A 25,551-nucleotide genomic window follows, 5' to 3' on the forward strand; every position below is an offset into this window, starting at 1 on the left:
GCCAAGAGAGTAAATCTTATAAGTTTTTATCACAAGGAAAAAGTTGTAACTATGTGTGGTGATGGATGTTAACTAAGCTTATTATGGTAATCATTTTTTGATATATACATATATTGAATAATTATGTGGCACACCTAAAACTAATATAACATGTTCATTTTATCTCAATTAAAAAAATAATAAAATACCACATTAACCTGGGGGTGGGTGTGCGGAGAAAGGTGGGTGGAAACGCTGTGGCTGATTTACTGCAGGAGATGACTTTGGGGAGGGTAGAAATGCTTAATGGGAATTTTAATTAGGTGGCTTGCTGTGTGACTTATGAGAGAAATCCTCTCTGCTGTTTATATAATCTATAGTAAACTCCGTGTTGCTCAACAAACACTTCCTGGAGTGGATTCATTTTGTGAGGCTGTAAAGAACTGCCAAATGCCACTCAGGCCCTCAAAGGGAGGAAGCCACACTTGCCTGGAGTGAGGGACATCACAGGGTAACACCTGGCTTCCCAGTGGAGGGAAAATCCAAACCAATAAAAACGTTTTACTTGACAACATTTAAAAAAACTTTCTATGGTGAACATTTTCAAACATTGTAAGGGTAAAAAAGTAGAATGAAGAATATCCATCTGCCTATCATTCAACTTTGACATTTGGCAACCTTTGGTTCATTTTTAACAGAAGTATATTGTAATTTCCCATAAAACAATACTTAAAGACACAAGGATTATTGAGGGAATTATTGTTTAATGCCAATTATCTTAGAGAACAGCACTAGAAACATATTTCTTTCAAAATAAACTGGAAATTAAAATGTTTTGAAGCTATTTGAAACCATATAATTAGTTGAGTTAGTTTCTAATATTTGAGGTGAGATAGCACTTAATAGATGCAGTATTTTATTCCAGCATTTTCTTTCACCACAATGTTAATTTTACCTGTAGGAATCAGAAAAAAAAATAAATGAGTGAAAGAATTAGGATTTGTTGTTTCCATCTTTCTTTTCACTATCTTGTTCCAAATATTAAAACTACTATTCCATCCCTACCTTACTGCCAAGTTGCAACATACTTAAAAATCTACGTCAAACAATGGCCCGTGGTTCAGTACAATCTATTAGGAAGAGTCACAACTACCAGCTGAGATTTAGATGAGTTTCCTAGGTTAGGGCCTCCATTTGCTTCCTTGCTTGTGCGTTGCATTCATTTATTCATCTGCAATGTTTATTAAGTGCCTACTATGTGTCAGCATTATTGCTAGGTGGTTGAGTGAACCAATGGAACGCTCTGTAAGTTTGTCAGAGCTAACTTCTGTTACCAAATGGCAATGAATCACCAAACACGTGAAGGTAACAGTATCTAAAAGGAACAGAACCTAAAACAATCTTTTTCACTGACTGGATGACTAAACCAGTCAACTGCCACATTATAATTCCCTAAGGGCTGCTTTGACATCAAATTCTGAGTCAAGTTGCTAACATATGCCTTTAGAAAAGCACATTGCTTGCCAAAAGAGGTAATAGTTGATTCTTAGGAGGTAGAGTATAAGGAGGAAAAGAGACTGAAGAAAAGTCCCAATCTTGACTTGAAAGTTGGTTAAACACCTGAGTCACTGAAGAAAGCCATTTGAAACAATAAGAACGCACATACTAGGACACTAAAATGGTACTAAAAATGCAACATACTAAAGCATGGTTCATGAAGAAGACATTATTTTCTGCTTCATGTGGCAAAAATAGCTTACAGAGGGACAGATTGTACCAAAGTCTACCAATCATACACATAAATGCACCATCCTGATCAAACACTCTCAAAAACCTCTTGGGAGACAGGACTTTTTCAGAGAATAGCTATTTCCATGTGAAAACTAAACTTTTCTTATAAATTTTATGGGTATTTACATAAAAGATTGAAAGACAGGACTAAGCCCTTGTCCTCTTGCCTGAGAGAAACAGAGGAAATGTGATCTGGAGAGCTTAGGTAGCTGCCCAACTCTGAGAAGACAGTCACCAAAAAGTCAGTAATTAATCTTTATAGTGGGGACTTTGGGAATATTGAATAACTGGGTGAATTGTCCACACTTAATTTATATACTAAAATAGCTTCCTATCACTTTGGAGAGAATTATTATTTTAATATTGTGGTGTTGATAAGAATGTATGACTAGGTACATTTTACACAGTCACACTTAGCATGACATCTTATTTGGTTACTGTTGGTAGTAATGGACCTGAGATCTAGGCCTAAGGTGAACATCTCGTCATACACATGTCTCTACTACCTTAAATTCTGGTGGACCTAAGATGGGCATGGTTGATATGTGGTGTGTCTTTGTGGACTAGCACATGGACGCTCCTGTTGTGGAAGACATTTTTACAAAGTTGCAGAATTCTTTCCTATTCAACCAGGCTTAGTCTTGTCAATTCAGGCTCCAGAAAGCTGACTACCAACTGATTGGGGTAGGCTGGCAATTAAGAAATCATTTTCCCTCCATTTGTTAAGGGATATCTCATGTATCTGTGAGAGAGTACCAAGGAAATAAAAGATGTCTTCGAAAATTTCTTTTGATATTCATAAATCAAAGAATTTCCACAACGTACCAAGCATCTTTTAGAAAGCATTCATTGCTTTTCTTTTTTCAATATCTCGCTTGAGTTGACAAAGGGCACACTGAGGGAAACACATCAGCCACAGGAAGTCACTGCAAATGGATCCCTGTTAAAAACAGACAGATGAGTCAACATGTAGCTTGTAAATATAGTTACACAATTCCCAGCATTTGCATAGCTTTCTCTAACCTCCTTAAAACATACATTTAGTCACTTGTTTATCACGAGAATTCTTTGACATTATCACCATTTTTCTGATGACCCAGAGAAGTTAAAAGGCTTGTTAAGATCATACAGCAAATTGGCAGAGCTCAGTCTTTCTCTTCGCAAGCCAGTGCCCTTTTCGTATTACACCATTTCAAATCACTTGGAGGTTACAACTATCACTTCAGTCCTCTATCATCTGTTCTGGAATGGTTCCCCTTATTTTATTTATATTATTTTATTTTTTCTCAAAGATTTTATTTATTTTTCGAGAGAGGGGAAGGGAGGGAGAAAGAGAGCAAGAAAAACATCTACTGGTTACATCTCGTACACCAGGAATCGAACCGGCGACACTCCCCTTTGTGGGATGATGCCCGAACAATTGAGCCACACAGGTTAAGGCTGGAATGGTTCCCTTAAAGCCAGTTGTGTATGCACTAAGTTCTACAGTTTGTGAGCAGTGCCAGACTGAGCCACTTCATGTACCCCTCTGGCCATTTTCATTGGCATCTCTCGTGTTAGGCAATGAAGGAAGTCCAAAGTGAGGGAGGGATATATAATTATGGGGAAAAGAAGAAAGAAGAGAATGAATAATGTTCGGAAAGGCCATAGAATGGGCTACCTTGAAAGTTTGAGGGCCCTCTCTCTAGAAGGGTCTAGTCTGACTCTCAATGACCCTCTGGCAGAGATGCCCCTGAAGGAGTCCTGTTTTGTGCAGGAGGCATTGGGTGACCCAAGGGGCTCTAGTCTGACAGCCAGGTTCTATGAGGGTGTGTCTTGATGGGTTCAAATAATTTTGGGCTGCACTTTTTGATAGCACTATTTTTTTAGAATGTTGAGTAAATATAATTCCTAATTTATAGTGTGAGCAGAGAAAGAGAGAGAGTAGATTCAGTTTATATGTATATACACACACACACACACTATATATACTACATATATACACTATATATACTATACTATTGTGTGTATATATAGTGTATATATGTAGTATATATAGTGTATATATATATAAACTGAATCTACATATAGTGTATATACATATAGTAGATTCAGTATATATACACTATATATACTATATATATAGTAGATTCAGTTTATAAGGGTTAAGAGCTCCTAAATGTTGAGATTATGAGTATTCTATTTTTTTATGGAAAAATTTTTATTTCTACAGTGATTTTGATTCTCATCTAACAGAGTAAGCATGTGGGGCAAAAAGTGGACAAATGAATAGTAAGTTAAAATTCTTCTAATGTTGTGACCCTCATTGGATGGAAGAATGGATATTCAGCCTGTAGACAATTCAATCTTGTGGCCTTCTCTTTTTCCCTAATAAGTAATCCAAATTCCTTTAACCCTTCCTCATAGGACTTGTGTTTTTCAGTCTTTAATTCATCATTTAAGTTTTATTCCTTTTATCTTTTAAACTTCCACCAAACCACCCTTATTGAATACATATACTATGCCACAAAGAAGAAAATATTCCCTTTTAATAGGGTCTAATTACTTTTCTATTTTAGCATGTCCATGCCTGTCTTTTACCTCAGGTAATTGTTAGGGGGAAAAAAGTATTGCTATTATTTGCTGAGAAACCTAGAGAAATCTGTGGAAATCTGTGATTCTAAGTCTGTTTTATACTATAGATATAGAAACTAGGAAGAAGAAAAAAACATTCCTTTTCAAAGAAATAGCAAATGAACTATAAGTTTGTAACATGCTGAAGATAGTAAGGGATACAAATGCCTTGACCAGAATACAAATGCCATTCCAGGGAAATTGGGTGCAAGAAATAAAGATTCTGCATTCACCACTCTGTTTGGTTACCCTGGACTAGTACTTCACTGGTTAAAAAAGAAGTCTTGTTGTGAGAACTATTTTCAGAATCATTGACTGAGCAAGTAAATGAATGACATGTGGCAAATGAATGACATGTGGCACATGATTGACCGCACATCTACTCAGGATAGCAGGATGATAAAGTGGGAAAAACCAGATGTTTGGAGTTAGTCAGAATAAACTGAGCCCAACTTCCAACATTTCTGTGCTCTGTGACCATAAGTCTGTCTCATGTCTGGTTTCCATATCTATAAAGTAGAGATGACAGTTCTTGCACCACAGTTTGTAAGTAGTAAATGAGCAAATATATGTCAAAATCCTATCCTAGCACACAGTAATTAGCAGTTGTTTCTTTTCTTTCTCTTTCTCTCCTGCAGAGGCTGTGCCGCTGCTGCCTAGCAGATGTTGTCTTGGCTGTGCCCATGAAGGGAGGGGCAGATCAGTCAGAGCCTGCATTGCAGCAGCCCCGTGAAAGTTTGCCTAGATGTAAAAGGGAAACCAAGTGGAAAGCCTGCATTACACAAATTACTCCTGGCAATTACTTACCATTTTCAAGCTCTGTTAAAAGAGGAAGAACAGAGACACACTGTCTAGAAATACACTTATTTAATGTTTGCCAAGAAAACTTACTATATCATAGAATTCTAGATCTAGAAGTGGCCTTAGAATCATCTTGCACAACTTCCTCATGACAGATGAGAAAACCAATGCTGCCAAGTAATTTACTAGAGAGTCAAAAAATTAGCTATTTACTGAGCTGTTCTCAGAACCTTTATTTCCAGAACACAGGCAAGTGCCCCTTCTCCTTTATCATTTTGGGGTCAGGGACCACTTTGAGAACTCACCTTACATCCCTATACCTAACTACATACACCTGACAGTTTGCCTATAGTTTCAGGAAGTTCATGGTTCAGTCACAAAGTGAAGAACTCCTGTGTGTTATGCTGCCTTATGAGGAGCACACTCAAGAGCTGCAAGGGGTGCTGAGAAAGCCAGGTGCTGAGCAAGCGTATGGGACAAATGAAGCCAGGGTCCTAAACACATCCCTGTTCTGAGAAAACAGCTGACTCATTCTCTACGAACAGAAATAGTAGCAGTTATTTATTGAGCACTTACTACTTGACAGGCTCTGTGCTGAGCCTTTTCATGCATTATCTTCTTAATATTTTTGTTTAATTTAAATATCTTATTGTTTATGCTATTACAGTTGTCCCAATTTTCCCCCTTTGACCCCCTCCACCCAGCCTGCTCCCCATTCCCACAGTCAATCCCCACACTGTTGTCCATGTCCATGCGTCATTCATAGATGTTCTTTGACTTGTCCCTCCACCTTCTTTCAGCTAGTCCCTACCTCTTCCCTCTCCTCTTACAGCTGTCAGTCTGTTCCATGATTCCATGCCTCTGGTTCTATTTTGCTGATTAGTTTATTTTGTTCATTAGATTCTACTTGTAAGTGAGATCATATGGTGTTTGTCTTTCACTGACTGGCTCATTTATTTTTTTCTTGTTTATTCAAAAAATATAATTTTATTGAGTGCTTACTATATGTTGAGCACTATTCTAGGTATAAGATTGATGCTCTTGAGGAGCTTGCATTTTAATGAAGGAGATTAGATAATAAACAGATAAATAAAATGATTTCTGGTAGTGATAAGTATACTGGGAAGAAAATCAGTTGATAACATAGAGAGTTGTGTGAGAAGAGGGAGAGTGGTTCTTTATATAGTGATAATGAGATGCCCCTTTCAGAAAGTATAGTTCAGAACCAAGATCTGAAGACATGAAGGTGCTGTCCTTAGGAAAGATGAGTAGGGACCAGAAAGTGCAGAGGCCCTAAAGAAGGAGCAGAAGGTCGGTGTGTTGCAACAAAACGAATGAGAGAGTAGGCTAGGGCTAAATGGTGCTCCCAAGTATCACGTGCACCCACGTTTTTATGCGCATTATACACGGAATTATTATACCCATGGGGAGTAACCATGACACCCATGTATAATCTGCATATTTATTTTTTCCTCAAAAATTTGGGCAAAAAGGTGAGCATTATCCATGGCAAAATAAGTCCTTGTTATCCATGGTCCTTGTTTTCAGGAACAAGAACCCATCATGTCATGTGTTTGTTTAAAACATTTCAATGACTTCCCAGTTCAGAGTAAAAGCTGAAGTTCTTATAGTCTGCAAGTCCCTTGCTGATGCTCTGACATCATCTTCTTCTATCCCACACCCCCACACACTCTATTCCTGCCCCCCTCATCCCCACTGTTTCTAGAACATTCCAGGTAAATTCTACTTCAAGGCCTTCGGTCTAGCTCTTTCTTCTGCCTGGACCTTTCCCAGGTGGGTCATCCTTGTCAGCCTTTTAGGTCTTTACTTTCTGACTGAGGTCCTTCCTGATAACCCTATTTAAAATTAGAAATTTCAACACTCTATTCCTCTTGCTTTATTTTTCTCTCTAGCACTTAACACCATTCTATGTATTGTACTTTTACTCAGGTATATTGTAACTATCTTCTCCATTAGAGCATAAGCTCTACCATTGGCAACCATAATAGAGATAACTGATTCAGGCAAGAATCTTCAATGGATATTAGAACTAGAGGGTGAACAGGATACTGACATCTCCCTACAAGGTCCTTACCCATTGTAAAGGGGAAAATAGCAACTTTATAGTGAACAATCCTGGCAGACACTATCTCAACCAAGTAATCAAAGTTACCATCACCCCTAAAGTGATGAATTGATGTCATGTATTTCCTGATATGATGTATGACAGATACAGCATAGCTTCTGTGGAGTTTCTTCTAACAATATACAACCTAAGTCTAATCATGAGGAAACATTTACCAAACTAAGCTGAGGGATAGTCTACAAAATAACTGATCCGTGTTCCTTTAAAAAAAAAAAAGAAAGAAAGATTGAGACACTGTTTCTTTCTTTTTTTCCTGAGAAATAGTTTTTATTTATTAATATATATATTGATTATGCTATTACAGTTGTCCCATTTCCCCCCCTTCACTCCACTCCATCCTCCCCACCCCCTCCCTCCCACATTCCCCCCCTATAGTTCATGTCCATGGGTCATACTTAGAAGTTCCTTGGAGTCTACATTTCCTACACTATTCTTACCCTCCTCCTGTCTATTTTCCACCTATCATCTATGCTACTTATTCTCTGTACCTTTCCCCCCCTCTCCCCCTCCCACTCCCCTATTGACAACCCTCCATGTGATCTCCATCTCTATGGTTCTGTTCCTGTTCTAGTTGTTTGCCTAGTTTGCACTTGTTTTTGTTTTAGGTGTGGTCGTTAATAACTGTGAGTTTGCTGTCATTTTTACTGTTCATATTTTTTACCTTCTTTTTCTTAGGTAACTCCCTTTAACATTTCATATAATAAGGGCTTGGTGATGATGAACTTCTTTAACCTGACCTTATCTGAGAAGCACTTTATCTGCCCTTCCATTCTAAATGATAGCTTTGCTGGATACAGTAATCTTGGATGTAGGTCCTTGCGTTTAATCTTGGGTAATGTAATTATGATGTGCCTTGGTGTGTTCCTCCTTGGGTCCAGCTTCTTTGGGACTCTCTGAGCTTCCTGGACTTCCTGGAAGTCTATTTCCTTTGCCAGATTAGGGAAGTTCTCCTTCATTATTTGTTCAAATAAGTTTTCAAGTTTTTCTTCTTCCTCTTCTCTTTCTGGCACCCCTATAATTCAGATATTGGAACGTTTCAAGATGTCCTGGAGGTTCCTAAGCCTCTCCTCATTTTTCCGAGTTCTTGTTTCTTCATTCTTTTCTGGTTGGATGTTTCTTTCTTCCTTCTGGTCCACACCGTTGATTTGAGTCCCAGTTTTCTTCACATCATTATTGGTTCCCTGTACATTTTCCTTTGTTTCTCTTAGCATAGGCTTCATTTTTTCATCTGTTTTTCGAACAGATTCAACCAGTTCTGTGAGCGTCTTAATAACCAGTGTTTTGAACTGTGCATGTGATAGGTTGGCTATCTCTTCCTCGCTTAGTTGTATTTTTTCTGGAGCTTTGAAGTGTTCTGTCATTTGGGCCTTTTTTTTTTTTTTTTTTTTTTTTTTTTTGTCTTGGCGGGTCTATTACTTTAAGGGGCGGAGCCTTAGGTGTTCACCGGGGCAGGGTAACGCTGGTGGCGGTGATGCTGTACGTGGGGGAGGGGCTGAGAGGGAGCAATGGCACCCGCTCTACTCTCCACTGGACTTTGCCGCTCCCTCCGCTACCCACAATCAAATTGGGCCTCTCTGGTGCTGGCTCCCGAGTGGGTGGGCTTGTGCACACTCTAGGCCCCTGTGGGTCTCTCCAACCACCCCTCCCGTGAGGCTGGGAGTCTTTCCTGCTGCCGCCCCAACCCCCACAGGCGTTTTCAATCAGAGGTTTGAGGCTTTATTTCCCCGCGCTGGAGCCCTGGGTTGCGTGGTCTGCTTCGGTCCCCACTGTTTGTCCGGTTTATCTGTGCGTGAATGTGGGTCCGCGGGGTACTACCCCAGCTCTGCCTGCCCTGTTTTCCGCCACTCTGAGTCCAGCCCTCTCGGTTTATCTGTGCACGAATGTGGGGTCGCAGGGTCTGCTAGTGGTCAGACTGCCTGCCCCGTTTGTCCCACACTGCACCAGTCTCGGTCCCGCCACAGCCACGGCCACGCGAGTCCTCTCCGCCCCGGTGCCCGTCTCCGCCCCTCCTACCGGTGTGGATGAATGTTTATTTTTTATTTCCTTGGTGTCGGCCTTCCTTGCCGTTCGATTTTCTGTCAGTTCTGGTTGTGCGAGGAGGCGCAGTGTGTCTACCTACGCTGCCATCTTGGTTCTCCAAAACTGTTTCTTATTGTAGGAGAAGACCGAGGTGTGACAACTGAACACAATGTGTAATCCCAGATTGATTTCCTTTGCATCTAAAGAATGATCTTGGGATAATCGGTAAAGTTTAAATAAGATCCGTAGATTAGCTTATAGTATTGTATCCATGTTAAATTCCTGCTTTTGATAATTGTTTCATGGTTATATAAGAAAATATCCTTGCTCTTTAAAAAAAATTTTATTTATTTTTAGAGAGTCAGGGAAGGAAGGGAGGAAGAGAGGGAGAGAAACATCAATGTGTGTTTGCCTTTTGCATGCCCCACACCAGGGAACCTAGCCTGAAACCCAGGCATGTGCCCTGACTGGGGGTCGAACCAGCACCCCTTTGGTTCGCAGGCTGATGATCAACCACTGAGCCACACCAGCCAGGGTGACAATGTCCTTGTTTTTAAGAAATACACTAAAATAGCCCTGACCGGGTTGCTCAGTTGATTAGAGCATCGTCCTGATACACCAAGGTTGCAGGTTCAATACCTGGTCAGGGTACACACAAGAATCAACCAATGAATGCAATAAATAAGGGGAACAACAAATCAATGTTTCTCTGTCTCACTCTCTCCCTTCAGCTGTCTCTAAAAATCAATAAATAAAGTTTAAAAATACAGTGAAATAGAAGTAACAAACAGTGCATCAAGTTTGTAATTCACTCTCAAATAATTCAGAAAAAATAGACAAAGAGAAAAATAAAACAAGTGTGGCCAAGTTTTAATATTTGGGAAACCTGGGCAAAGGGTATTCATGAAGTCTTTGTACCATTTTTGCAACTTGTCATTAAATCTGAAATTATGTTAAAAAGCCTTAAAAACAAAAAAAAATTGAGGTCCATGAAGACAGGGATTTTGATTTCCTTTATTCACTGGTGTGTCTCTAGTATCTGCAATAGTAATTGGCATGTTATATGTACTCGATAAATCCCTGTTGAGTAAATGAACACCAGCTTATGATTTAACAAGGTTCTATGTGCTTAATATCCCTTTTTAATAAATGAACACTAGCTAATGACTTCTAATGAGGCAAATGTGCCAGCTCTGAGAGGATCCACCACACAGCTCATTTTTACTCAAGGCTTTACGAAAAACTATCACCCACCCAGCAGACATGCAGGGTCCTGTCTGAGTAAAGCCAGGAGAGGCTAAGGGTCCTGTGCTGGCCTCTGCCCCTCACCTACTCACCCCTAGCAACTTTTTCAGAGACACCTCTATTGGGTCAATAAAAAGTTTTATTACTAATATATTCCAAAGTATATATAACTGCACTGCTCCTGCAAATCACTTAAAAATTTAGGACGGTAGTGGAGAAAAGACTGGGTTGAGATATGAAGGTGAGGAGGGGCAGTCATGGAAATCCGTCAGGCTGAAGGGAAACCCTTGGGTATCTGGGCTACCACCTCTCAGTGGACCCTTTGGTGACTCACCGGGATGCCGTATCGGGTTCGATACATGGTCCTCATGGCGACACTTGCCCCACACAGGCAGCATTCGTCCATGTCAGAGGCAATCTGACACGACAGGCACAGAGGGAGGAAAGTCCCACAGAGGCCTGAGTGAGAGTGAGATCACACAAGGGAATTAGTGAAAGTCATCACAGTTTCCACTAAACCTCAAGCAGATGGTAGCTTGGGAAATGGCCTGAATGAACCCTCTGAGACAACAATGTGGTCATCTGGGTCTTTATTTCTTGCTTCTGGACCTGAGTGTCTGGGAGTTGGAAAAAATTTGCATGTCATCATGTCAGGTCAGAGTTAATTGTAAAAGTTTCTGCCCTGCCAGTCTGAGCGTGTAAGAATTACCTTTCTTCCCTGCCCTTGTTTACATTTGGGTCATGCTTGCGTGGGGCGTTTGTGGCATCAGACATCTGAAAAGCCCTCTGAAAACCATGGGAGGGTGTCGAAGGTCGGAAATGGGTGAGTGGGGAAATCATTAGTGCCCAAATGAGAAAAGTGATAGGGAATAGATTCGATATGGTCATACCGGCAAAGTGTAGAGCCCTATTATCACTGTGAGGGTAGAGGCAAACAGAAATTAAGGGATGTTGGCATCAAAAGCATAAAAATCTAACTGCAATTTCACTTTAAAGAATCTCTATGGGAACAAAAAAAAAAGGGCCTAAGAAAATAGCAACAAACAGGAAACTTCTCTAACATTCTCTGAATAAAAGTCTATTTGGGAAAGCTTTGGGGTGGAGTTCTGATGCTGCTGTAACCTAGATAAGATAAGAAAGTCTCTGTGTTTTTGATTGATTGTTGTAAGCAAAAAGCTATCTCCAGTGAACTTGGGACTAAATAAATAAATAAATAAATAAATAAATAAATAAAGGAAAGAAAAACAAAAAGAGGAGGCTGTTTCTCAAAGACACTGGAAAGATGTGCCACACAGAGAGTATCTGCAACTCATACGGCAATAGACTCTGAAATAAGGAAATTTTTCTCACACAAAAGTGTGTTTGGTAGTGTAAAAGAACTAGAAGTCAGTAAAATAAAAAACCCACAGTGCTTCCTGAATCGGGACAGCCACAAGAGTATCACTGAAGCCAGAAAAAACAGAGTCAGCACTCTAGGAAAAGAAAGACATAAACAGCCAACTGGAGAAACACGTCAAGAACATGGTGATACTAAAGCTGTAAAAAATTTAAAAAGAGGTGATTGATTGGTCTAAACAAAGATCACAAACTCAAGGCCAGGCAGGTAAAATAAATGAATGAAATAGGTTGGAAAAACCCCCAAATGATGGATGGTGGACATAAACATGGCAAACTACATCGTGAATATCCTTTTTAATGGGGTTGGCTAACACTCAGTAGCAGCTCATCTTGCCATGTGAGAATGAGGACTCATCTTCCCTGATTTTCAACATTTTCAAGAGAGGTGGGAAATCTAGGTTGGAAAGCTAGATTTTTGTGTAAATCTGATTTTTTGATGATTTCTACTATATTAAAATTAGTACATCAAGTGGGCTCATTATGTATAGGACAAACAAAACACACCCAGTGATTAAGTCCACCTTGGGCTTCCAGATGGTGACTTCTGAGTTAGAGCAAAACATGGAACTCAGTTACAGGATAAACAACTTTTATTTTGTTAGCAGTCTGCGTTATTACTGGTAGTCAAGGAGAAAGGAATTACTATGTGCACTTACAAATCCCTATGTCATCACAGCAGTCAAATGTGCCAGTTTGCCAGTCACTAGTCATCGTACCCCCTGCGCCAAATCCTGGCTGTGAAACAACTGGATTCATTTTTAAGGTTAACTTCAAAAGGGCACTGCCTGTAAAAACAAAAGCAAAAAAAGCATTAAACACCTAACTGTATTGGTGGGATATAATGTAGATACCAGTTGAGAAGGCATTTATTTCATCACAACTCTCCTGATTAAGGGTGCTCACATCCAACTAACTTAGCATTACTTTTTCAGGCTGTTGTTGAAATCTGGAAATTAAAACCATAAAGGAAGGGAATGAAAGTTCTTTTCTTAGGTTTTCTTTTGTTTTTTTCCCCCTTTCAGTGATCAATATGATTATTTTGTTTTGCTATTTTCAAGGCAACCATCCTGAAAAATGTCTATTTTGCATTTGAAGTGTTTCTATTTAATAGCAATTATAATCAAGTTTTACAAAGTTATTCCACAGGCATTATCTCAATTGTTCCTTAAGATAACTCTGCAATAGAGTTCTTTACTTTTCCATAAAATTGTTGTTAAACAGATGCTTCTAACGAGCGTCAGCATTCATTGTGTAATTATTAGTGATGTCTTGATAGCTAAACTATCAGTACAGACTACCTAGATTACTTAAAAAGACAACATTCAATTTCCTTTTGTGAAGGTGTCAGGTCAGAATCCGAAAAAAGAGTCTTCAGGGTCCTGTGGAAAAACCCACTGGTTGCAAAACCACCAGGAAATAGTATCTCTCAAACAAAGTGGCACCTAGACTTTTTATATTTCATCTGGCAATCAGGTGAAGTCTCACAAGCTCCTACTTAGTCAGTACTCTCAAGAGAGAAAATGTTCCTGGTTTCCCAATTACCAGTGTTAAAACTTTCTTCTTTACTATTTTCAATCTGACTATAATGACTGTGCTCTGTAGTCTTGGTCCCTGGTGCCTGCTCACTTTCAACACTTCCCTTGACCAGTTCAGTTGCAAGTCAACTCCCTCACCTCGCATAATCACTGAGTTTTGCTGCCTTCAGTCTTCCTCCACCATCTTGCCAGGGATGGCCCCAGCCAGAGATTCTATCAACACACTTCTTCCTTATCCTGGCTATGCACTAGGTTTGTCTTTAGTGGTTGGTGAATAAGACAGATTCTTGCTTCTGATTGAGTAGACTGGAGTGGGCCCTGGCTGTGTAAAATTTTTAAGAGGCAATTCTGATACCGCCAGCTCTTGTGGCTATGTTTATGTGTCATTTCAGTTTCTCAGTCCTTCCTAATTAATCTTCTTAGTTTTTCCCTTGTCCTGTTCCTCTTCTGGATTGATGTCTTCTACGAGATTTGTGGCTGTTACCAGTAAATTTCCACCAACAGCTGAGTTGACACAAAGAGGGGTGGAAGTTCTTGAATAGTAAAAGCCAAGGCACTTTGAACTGCCCTGGAAAGGTGCCTCTGATACTTGTTATCAAGAACTTGCTTTATGACACAAAGGGGAACCCAGCCAGCTTGAGAAAGCTATATAATTATGGCCAGATTACACCAGGAATCTTGTTTGAAACTGCAATGCATTGGTAAATATTTAACTAGATTTCTGTCTTTCTCCTCTCTACTTAATTGGGAGGGTAATAATGTTTTTGTTGATAATGCAGGAAGACATATGGCTATGTGGAGGAGCAGAGACGATTAACCAACAGGAAAAAGGGCTGACCAGGGAACCCTATGACAGTGCCTGGCATGCGGCATACATGTAATAGAATATTGGGAGGAGAATGGATTAGCAGAGAGGCGCTGGTTACAACTTGTGAAAAGGATAGCACTGCCTTGCCTAACCAAGTGAATTTAAACTTATGCAGGATAAGGCACAAACTTCGAACTTTTTGTATAGGAGCATTTTGTAGTTCTGGTTGTAATGGGGTCTTATTTAAAAGTTGTACATAGCAGATATTTTCTACTGGTTTCTGTCCATAGACATTTTGTCTCAGAAAAACCACTGTCACATTGCTAACCAACATGTATGGTATGACTTATGTAAATACAATAGAAAACTTGATTACAATTACAAATGCTCCTTTTATTTTTCAAACTTTAGTGTGGGTTAGAATCACCTGAGGAAGTTGTTGAGAATGTAACATCCCTAGAAATTTGGGTTTAATGGGCTCGGAAAGGGATTGAGAAAGTTGCCTGTTTAATAGGCACCTAAGTGCTTCTTAAAGGAGAGGGGTTGATACAAAAAGTGCGAGTGGTGAAGGAGACCATAACAGCTGTATTGTCTAATCTGACTGCTTTTAAATCTAAAGTGTTTTTTTTTTAACTCTTGTCCCAGACACCAATTCTTCTGAGAACCAAATTAAAAGAGGAGAAAAAGAAAAAAGCATAATTCATTCAAAATATGTACATTCAATGAGCCTGGCTTCATTTTGGTATTGGGTATAGTTACAAAGCCAGAGGGGGTGTAACAGAAAGTTGAATGAAGAAGAGAAACTGAGAACCCATTAGGTGGGAATTTCCAGCAGCATAATAAAAGAACTGGAACCTCAGAGTCACTGCACAACCCCAGAAGGACAGGTGTAACCCAAAGGGGAAGTGGTAGTATTTAATTTCAATCAAAACAAGTCTGTACTGAGAATCTCCTTGGCCACTAGGGAGGTGTGAGGAAAGCTTCTGGTCCAAGGTCCTGAGCTGGAGAAGTTCATGCGCATGCTCTGTGAACAAGTTTTTTAAAATGTTATTATTTTATTTTACTTTATTTTATTTTATTTTTTGCTTTTGTTGCTGTTGTTTTTTGTTTTCCAAACTAGCAGAACTATCAATAGAATTGTTATCCAGTTCTGGAGAAACTGGAAGTCTAATTGAAGGTCATGGGATTCTTGTTTTAGCACAGAAAGTAAGTATGGAAATAGTGTTAGGAAATGCCTAGGGGAAAGAAAGCCTGGGAATGCATGAACAGTACAGACATAAGCTTTTTAGAGCAGGAGTTAGGGTTGAAGTGTAGGGATGGCACTGTGTAGCCAGGTGCACATCAGCAGCTCATTCCTACGCCCATAGCAGACATTGCTAATCAATCCCAGATTGTATATAGCATCTATTTCCACTGGACATATCTTAGAATCCCAGACAATTGTAATTCCCAATTGGTGGACTTCAGTGGAAAGAAGAAAAAAGACTTTGGAGTCCCATAGAACTGAATTCAATTTGCAGTTTTCCCACTGTCACTTTGGGCATGTGACATTTTCTGACAGTGTATAGAAAGCTCATACCATTTGATCAGAGCTGGCACATGATGTGAACTTAATCTACTATCTGAGAAATAGTTATTGATAAGAATAAATTGTACATGCAATGTACAGTTGTCCAAGCCTGGCTGTTATGAATATACCTCCAACCTCAAGGTTTAATTATTCATTACCTTGAAAAAATATACTGGGAAAATCAGTATTGTCAAAATATACAGAGTTGCTGCTGTGTGTGTGTGTGTGTGTATGTGTACCATTAAAGAAAGAGAAGTGTACCAGTAAGGCTAAAAGGAAATTAGTTCTTTAAGAAAACAATGCTTTAGGAAAGAAATCCATAGGGCCAATCACAATCAGTTCAGCCAGTGTAGTAAAAAGGAAAACCATGCTAAAGTTCTTTTCAAGAGACCCCAGAGCTAAAAATTACTTCAGGGAACAGATTGTATTTTAAATATTCTTTCAGTCCTTAATACCTTTCATAACTGGTTGTACAGCACTGGCCACATATGCTTGGGCATTGAGTAGTTTGGAGTAAAGTTAAAATTTGTCATTTGATGTAAAAAAAAATACAAGTGAGTAATTTTTGAGAATAAGGAGTTCTGATATAAATCCAACAATGGGCATATGCTGCAATTGCTATATATGTAAATCACACCTATCCTAATATGTACTGCACATCTGTTAGTTCAATTAATTCAATTCCTAATCTAACACAGAGACTCATGCCACATGCTTATAAATCCCTTAATTCCCTTATGTAAAGTAAAATGTTTAGAAGCATATTATTAAAAAACCCTACAATGTATGTGTGTATGGATGTACATATGTTTTTTAATAGATTTTGTACTTCTATATATCATGGATAGATCTATACGAGATGCAATTGAGATCAATGGTTCCTAAGTCATGATGTATCCAGGGCCTACCTAAGTATCCTTTTAGAATGTAGACCCTGATTCAGTATGTCCTAAGAGAGACCTGAGATTTGCATTTTTAACAAGTTCCCAGGTAGTCCCGATGCTGCAGGTGTCTGGTCCACAATGACTAGCCAGAGCCTAGATTGTAATTAGGAGCCATGGATAAAAACAAACCTGGCTAAGAACCCTTAAACACCAATCCAAAAGAACCTATGCACCCCAATGTTCATAGCATCACAATTTGCACTAGCCAAGTGCTGGAAGCAACCCAAGTGCCCATCAGTAAATGAGTGGATCAAAAAAAACTATGGCACATTTACACAATGGAATTCTATGCAGCAGAGAGAAAGAAGGAGCTCCTACCCTTTGCGACAGCATGGATGGAACTGGAGAGCATTATGCTAAGTGCAATAAGCCAGGCAGTGAGAGACAAATACCATGTGATCTCACCTTTAACAGGAACTTAATCAGCAAAAGGAACAAGCAAGCAAAGTATAGCCAAAGACATTGAAATTGAGAACAGGCTACAGTGATCAGAGGGGAGAGGGGAGGGGATAATGGGAGAAAAGGGTGAAAAGTTTACAGGAACAATTATAAAGGACATACGGACAATAACAAGGGGGGGTAGAAACGAGGGAGGGAGGTGGGAAGGAGTGGGGCTGTGGGGAGGGGTGGGGGGAAAAGGCAGAAAACTGTACTTGAACAATAAGAAAAAAAGTATTTGATGATTACAAAAAAAATAAATAAAAAATAAAATATTGCAAAAAAATACTTTTTTAAAAAACCAAACCAAACCAAAACAAACCTGGCTTCAGGCAGTGAAAGACCAACACCATATGATCTCACCTATAAGTGGAACCTAATCAACAAAACAAACAAGCAAGCAAAATATAACCAGAGACAATGAAATTAAGAACAAACTGACAGTAACCAGAGGGGAAGTGGGAGGTGATAATGGGGGGAAAAAAGAGGGAAGGTTTACAGGAAAGGACACATGGACAAAACCAAAGCCAGGTAGGATCGAGGGTGGGAGGTGGGGATGGCTGGGGTGGGGGGAGTGGTGGGGAGAAAATGGAGACAACTGTACTTGAACAACAATTTTTTAAAAACCTGGCTTCAAATCTATTTTCCACCCTCCATGGACAAGTAAACTAACTTCTCTGAGCTTCAGTTTCGACATCTTTAAAATAAATATAGTACACCTTTTCTCCTGAGTTGTGTTATGTGATGAGATTATGTCAATAGACTATACCTATTAGGCATTATGTTTCCTGTGACATGTCAATGATCTGACTGTGCACCGTTGTGTCTATTTTAAACTCAATGTTGCTAAGTAGCAGGGCCTATGCCTGATTTAATGGTATGGAAAAGTGCCTGGGAACACAGCACCCAGTAGGCGAATGACAGGGTGGTGGTAATATGCCAATGGGGTAAGAATCAGAAGACTTGGATTTTAGTCATTGCCAGTCTTTGGGAGGTCCAAATAAGACCATGTATGTGAAGACACTTTGAAAACTGTAAATCACCTTATATACACCAGAGAAAGTCTAAGTGCCAGTGAAAGCTGATGGAAAAAACCTGAGCATGATATGTTGCCAGCAGGACAATGGCTTACCCTTGTATAGACCATATACTTTTCCAAGCATTTTTATGTGTGATCTCCAGGTTACACTGATCTCTATCAAATATTCACAGCAGACCAGAGCTCTCAGGGGATTAAGGCTGGTAAGACTCTTGTTACTGCAGACTAGAGGTTAAGTGCCAAGGGCAAGGAAAAATCATTATTGCTAGTTCAACCTCTAATTTAGAGATGAGAAAATGAGGCTTGTCTCAAACATTGAGTGTGGCTCCTCCTCCTCTTCCTAGTCTCTTCCCTGTGCCTCAGTTTCCTTATCTGTGAAATGGGGTATTAACAGCTCATAAAGTTGTCAGAAGGATTAAATGAGTCAATATTTGAAAAGCCCTTAGAGTGGTGTCTGGTATAAGGTAAGTGCTTTATGAATATTAGTTAAATAAAAGAGAGTACTTGGCCTCAGAGGGAAACACAATACTATCCCTCTGCCCACACTTACTTCCTTTACACTCTTAGATATTGTGAGATGTGGGCAGTTCTTCTACGAGGCTACAGAAGAAAGGGAAAGAAATAGAAAATAAGTCACATGTCCAAAGTGACAGAGTGGCAGGGCTGTGACTTGAATTCAGTTCTATGGGACTCCAAAGCCTTTATTTTTCTTTCCACTGAACTCCACCAATCAGGAACCACAGTTCTTGGCCAGCTGAAATGGGTAAGCCCTGTTCAGGAATAAGAGGTAAGCACCTACCTAGAGTGTCCCTTCTCAGGTAAATTTTGGGACTATTGGAAGCTGAATGGTTTGTGACTTTGCTTTCTTTTTATGTATTTGTTTATGTGTTTATGTATTATTTTTAATATCCTGAAACCAGTCACTCAAAAACTTACCCTAGAATTCCACAATACAGGTTTAGAGGACTGGTTCTGAAACAGAGATAATTTTGATTTCCAGGAGACATTTGGCAATGTCTGGAGACATTTTTGGTCATAACTGGGGATGAGATGCTATTGTGATCTAGTGGGATCTTGCCAAGGATGTTGCTAACCATCCTGCAAAGCACAGAACAGCCCCTACAACAAAGAATTTTTTAGCCTCAAATGTCAACAGTGCTGAGTTGGGAAAGCATGGTTTAGAGAACATCAAATGTGAGCACCATGAAACGTGAGCATTGGGAGGGATCCTAAAAGTTGTCTAATTCAGTTTCCCAGCAGATGCATTAAGTCATGTGTACAGTAGGCCTGAAAAGCAGTTCCTATGAGGAGTGAAATCTAACACGTTGCTTCTTAGTTCAGAAATGTTCAAAACGCAAGTGCTGGGACTCAGGAATCATTACATGATTCCAGTATCCCCATGGATTCATTCACATCCTGTTCTGGAATGCCTCTTCTGTGTGGCAAGTCCTGGTAGGTCCACCCAACTTTTAACCTGCCGCTTTTCTTTTGGCTTACTGTTCCCAGGTTGACAGTTTAATCTATCCAGTGCTACTATTATTCTCCCTTTTAAGTAAACTTTTAATTGAAGTGCAATGTACTGGGTGTGGCAAAAGTATGTTTACCATTGTGAGTACACAAAACACAGAGTTTATTCTTGTATTATTATTCATTAATTATTACATTCTTTATTTGTATTATAACTATGAACCTGCTTTTGCCCACCCCATATATACAGTACAATATAAAGCAGAAACTGTAAGTGTGATTGATGAACTTTCACAAAGTGGACATTTTGTGTAAACACAGCCTGATTCAAGAACCAGGATGTTGCCAGCATTCCAGGAGCCCTCCTTAGCCTCCTAGGGAGCCCAGCACTCTGCCCAAAGGCAACCTCTACCCTGTCTTGTAACACCAGAAGTTCATTTTGCCTGTATGTGTGTATATATAATGATATACACAATTTATTTTCCTGTGCCTGGCTTCTTTTGCTCAAAATTATGATTGTGAGATTCAATCATGTTGGATGTGGCAATAATTCATTCATTCTTATTGCCATATAATATCCTACAGATATACCACAATTTATTCATCCATTCTACCGTTGTATTGCTTCCAGTTTGGACTATTAAGAATAGCATAGTGGTGCTATGAATATTCTTGTACATATCTTCTGGTGGACTATGTATGTATTTGTTATGTCTATAACTGTGGTGAAATTTCTGGGTCCTAGAGTTAATAGATAGTGCTAAACAGTATACTGAAGTGGTGTTATCAATTTACACTGCCATCAGTAATGTATGAGAGTTCCAGTTGCTCCACATCCTCGCCAGTACTTGGTAATGCTAATGTCTTTTTTCTACCCATAGGTTGCTAAAGAACCTAGGAAACAGCAACCTAGGTTTAAGACTGAGAAGAACAGAAATTATGTTTAAATGATTAAATAGAGTTGCCATGTTTAGGAAAAAGAAATACAGGATATTTAGTTAAATTTGAATAACTGTCTCATGCAAAATTTTAGACATACCTATTCTTGAAAATTGCTCATTCTTTATTTGAAATTCAAATTTCACTGGACGCTCTGTATTTTACCTGGAGGGCAGGGGGGATGACTTTAATATTAGATACTGATGTGGGAGCAGTGGGTAATTGCTCCCACATTTACAGGAATGGGAAGTGGTGGGGAGAAGCCAAAACAATGCAGCTTCCTTAGCTTGTGCAGGAAGCTCTATCTCCCTCTTCCAGATAGTGGTCAGAGGCCAAAGAACCCAAATGTCAGCAATAATTGATTTCTATCTAAATTATTGTATTTCCTGTGGGAACACAAAATTGTTTATTCCTGGATAAAGGAAGGAAAACTGGAATTTCTTGAGCAGTTTCTACTGCCAGTTTCCATGTTAACAAATTCTATTCTCAATCTTTTCTGCTGTGGTGAAATCCCATGCTCGAAGAAGTCAAGCCCTGCTCGTCCAGGTTCAAAGCCAGATGAGTGAAAGCCAAGGTCCATGCTCTTTTATGCTACCAAGTCCGCTGTCATTTTGGAAGGAGTTTTATGGACTAGCCCAGGTCCTGCACGGCTCTCCTCTCAACCAGTCGGAGCTTTCCTGATGGAATCAGGCAAAACCCCTATCACTCGCCTTGGTCTTCCCAAGGCTCTTAATTCCCTCTATTTCCATCACTTCTTTTCTCCTCTGTCCACCTTCCCTGGCTTTCAGCTTCCTACCAAGTAATCCCATGGGTTATATGCAGTCTGTTTCTGGAACAAGAAAATAAATAAAGTCATTGAGTAGGCTGCATAATATGCTGATGTGAGCAAAATTAACTTCATCTCTGTGTCCCAGATTTCATTTCAGTTTTTAAGTTTCATGCTGTGTCCTTTGATCAACTTCACTGTCCATAGCAAGCATAGCAGAGCTTCCTAGTTGATTATCTGGGTTTCTATCACTGTAGCTACAAATTGTTTGTTAGTAATAATGGCTGGGATGGCATGACAACCGAGATAAATATCACACTGGGAATAGTATTGATTATAAATAATCACCTATTACAACACCAGGAGGTTTGCCCCCTGTCCCTTTGTCTTGTCTATCATTAGTACCTGAGTTATATTATTAAAGAAGTAAAGCAACATAAGCCTCTAGAGGAGAAAATCTGGGCAGACTTCTGCATTGTAGTTTCTGCTCTGACCCCAAATTCCTGTGAGTGAATTATCCTATGATAATTTCTGTTATATTCTATGGAGTTGCCTGCTCTGTTTGTCCGTCTTACGATACCTTCTCATTACAGCGGCATTACACCTTGGCCCCACTGTCAGACAGTAGACCCTGCTTTAAAAAAATTATTTGCAGTTTTTTCTCCGGCATCCAGAATCCCACCATGGGCCTGTTCTGGGTCTGAGTATACAACTGGAGGCAGCTGTTCTCCACCCCTCCCCCCCAGCACCTCTGGGTGTCATTACAGAAATCTGCAGTCTCTGCATCATATTCAGTTCCCCTGCCTAGTGTACCAGTTATGGTGTAGACCAGAAAATGCCATCCCCAAATATATCTGTTTGGCATAAGGGTCACTGTGGTCTGGTTATTTTGAGAAACAGCAGACATAGGAGGAACTCTGAACACAGAGAAGAGGTTACCTTGTAAGAGAAATTCACACAGAATAGAAACCTTCCTTCCTCAGACTGTTTCTCTCCGTAGCTCCAGGATGAGAAGGATGACTCTAAATCTCAAGAAACTCTTAGCAATGGAGAAGGTGCCAGACTAAAAACTGCATAACAAACCTTACTCTTGTGTCCTTGGTCACCTCCCCTTAACTGCCCCCACTTCTCCCTTTAGCCTGAAGATGGTATTGAAACCTGTATTCTAAGCCACCTCTGAGAGTCAGTCATTTCCCTGGGTGTCTATATGAGATGTGCGCGTCGTGGAACTTCTGTTTGTTTTTTCTCCCGTTAATCTGTCTTTGGTTACCAGGGCCCCAGCCAAGATCTTAGAAGGGTAGAGGGAAAGTTATTTTTTCTTCCCCTACAGTGTCATTTCTGAAATTTTGCCAAAACAATGAAAACTCTCAGTTATGAAAAAATTAAAATATGATTATGCATAGTTGAAAGTATGGCATTTCCTAATTTAAGTGAAATTATTTCTATTAAAAATGTCACTCCAAACACATTTTACATCATGTTAAAAACTGTGCTTATGCCTGATAATGCTTAAATGAGAAGCTCTCTCAGTAGTATTTGTGTTTTTGATAGTGCAAGACAGAATCTGACACCAGGGAAGTCCAATAATTCTCCTTTCATGAAGAAAGTAAAGGGGTCTTGGTTAACTAAAATGTTTAATTTGGGATAAAGGTGGGGATAAACAACACATGATAAATTGGGTCCTTCCATCTCTCCATTGTCATTCTACTATCACTAATCTCTCTGGTGACCTGTCACTAAGCTTCTCTACTTTTATCTTATAATGTGTTAAACTGGTGTCAGGCAAATATAGTCGAGGGGAAGACTACCTTCTCACACCCAAGCCCTCTAGGCCTGAACTAGGAAGCTGCTTACATGACCCACTTTATTTTTCTAGTCCTTTGATTACCATTTTTCCCCATCGTTGGTCAGACAAGATTCCTCACTACTCTGAAGGCATTCCCTCTATGCTGTTCCTGCTGTGAGTTCCTGCCTCCTGTTTCTCTCTTTACCTGTTAACATCTCATCTCAAATGCTACCTTCTCCAGGAAGCCATTTCTAATCCTCCAAATTGAATTTGCCTCCCTCCTTTCTCTAAACTTGCTTATCACTTTTATGATGTGGTGGGAAAACTACTGAGCTTGACACTGGGTTAAGGTACTGGGCTCTAAATATAGCATTGATACTTGGATACTTCTGTACCTTTGCTCTAAATGACAATGATAGTATCTTACCTTCCTTCTTCCCAGGGGTATTGAGAAAGCTGCAAGAGGCTATACAGTCATGTGCTGCTTAACAATGAGGGTATGTTCTGAGAAGTGCATCATTAGGCGATGTCATTGAACATCATCAAGTGCATCTACACAAACCTTGGGGGGATAGCCTACTACACACCTAGGCTCTATGGTATAGCTTATTGCTCCTAGGCTATAAGCCTGTACAGCATGTTACTGTACAAAACAACGTGAGGTTAAATCAAACACAAGAGACAATGATGCGATTAAGAGACGTGGTGAACAGGAGAGGTATGAGGCTGCGGGCATAACACAGCATACTGTGTTACAGCAAACTTTTCTGTTATAAATAGACAGAGTACACTCTAAAATAATGATAAAAAATGTAGCATAGTAAATACTATACAGGGTCTGGCAGAAGTAACAACTGCTTGAGTGTGGTTGCTAAGATAATAATATGGATGTAATAATTTATAGTTTTAACTTGAACATTTCACCTCAAATGGCATATGGTATACGTGAGTGTGATATTGTTATGTTACAGAATTATATGATTATGATTTTGTAATAAAAATTTTTGTAATAAAAATGGGGTGTTATTAGTGCTGGACCCTGTATAAACCAGTAACACAGTTGTTTATCTTTATTATCAGTCAAGTACTATGTCCTGTACATCATTGTATGTTCTGTAATTCTATACAACAATCAGCACAGGTTTGATTATACCGGCATCGCCACGAACATGTGAGCAATGTGTTGTGCTGCAATTCTAAAGAACACACTAAGCAGCATAAAATTTTCAGCTCTGTTATAATCTTTTGGGACCGCTGTCATATATGCAGTCCATTGTTGACTGAAATGTTATGTGGTATGTGACTATACTAACTTCAGATATGAAATTTAGACATGTGCATTCTAAGACTTATATTTTATTTCTTTCTTTTTACCTTGTTGGCTGTTTTTTCTGGGGGGAATGACTGAGCTTCATTATCTTTGTGTCCCCAGTGAAGTGATCTGCACATAGCCTAGAAAATACTAAGTCCTTAAAGGGTTTTAGGATGTGCTACCTTAAAATGTGGCACCTTTGCACATTGAATATCTTAAGCTGAAGGAGTCTGAGAAAAAAGCAGAGGCAGGAAAGTCACTCTGACCTCCTTCCCCTTATCCTTCTTCCCTGAAAAGAAGAGATAAACCTCTCCTGTGAAAGGAACCGTCCCTGAACCAGAGAGGAGGGAGGCGTCCTTATCACCAGAGACAGGAAATTCAGGGATGAGAATAAGCAAATCATGTTATTTCTTTGCCATTGGGTACCCCTAGGACAAGCCCCTTATCTTGTCAATTCTTCACCAATTTCTTGTTTCTTTGTCTCAAAGGTAGAAAAGCTTCCTGCCCCAGTCACTTCGGGTCTTTCATTCTCTTATGAAGGCTCCCATGTATAGGTAAAAATTCTGTAAAATTTGTAACCTTTTCTCCTGTTAATCTGTCTTTGTCAGTTTAATTTTTAGATCCTGCTAGGGGCCCTAAAAGGGTTGAAGAAAACTCTTCTTTTTCTAGATGATAATACCAGTTTAATACCAGTTCATTTAATCATTTATACCACTGATTTTTAATCAGGGTGATTTCCTCCCAGAAGACATCTGGTAATATCTGGTGACATTTTGGTTGTCACAACTTGAAGTAGTAAGTGGGAGGAACTGTCACTGGCCTCTAGTAGGTAGACACCAAGAATGCCTCCTCCCCCTAACTCCTACCCAGCCATTCCTGCCAATAAGGAATTATTTGGACCACTAGTATCAAGTCTGAGAAACTCTGATTCACGCTGTCATCTTGTCAAGAGGAT

At 39.6% G+C, this 25,551-nt stretch overlaps 1 protein-coding gene across 1 annotated transcript in view; it reads right to left on the reverse strand.

Moving 5' to 3' along the window:
• Positions 1-723: 723 nt before the first annotated feature.
• The window catches only part of PLAC8 (placenta associated 8), a 31,364-nt gene continuing 6,536 nt past the window's right edge, over positions 724-25,551 (reverse strand). The window contains exons 2-5 of the mRNA XM_024574963.3: positions 12,649-12,777; positions 10,929-11,053; positions 2,596-2,710; positions 724-934 (exon numbers count right to left, since the gene is read on the reverse strand). Coding sequence (XP_024430731.1) covers positions 2,606-2,710; positions 10,929-11,053; positions 12,649-12,748 — 330 coding nt within the window. The 5' untranslated portion in view covers positions 12,749-12,777 and the 3' untranslated portion in view covers positions 724-934; positions 2,596-2,605. The remainder of the gene's footprint in view (positions 935-2,595; positions 2,711-10,928; positions 11,054-12,648; positions 12,778-25,551) is intronic.

The sequence above is a fragment of the Desmodus rotundus genome, chromosome 4 (assembly GCF_022682495.2).
Source record: "Desmodus rotundus isolate HL8 chromosome 4, HLdesRot8A.1, whole genome shotgun sequence".
NCBI classification, from domain to species: domain Eukaryota; kingdom Metazoa; phylum Chordata; class Mammalia; order Chiroptera; family Phyllostomidae; genus Desmodus; species Desmodus rotundus.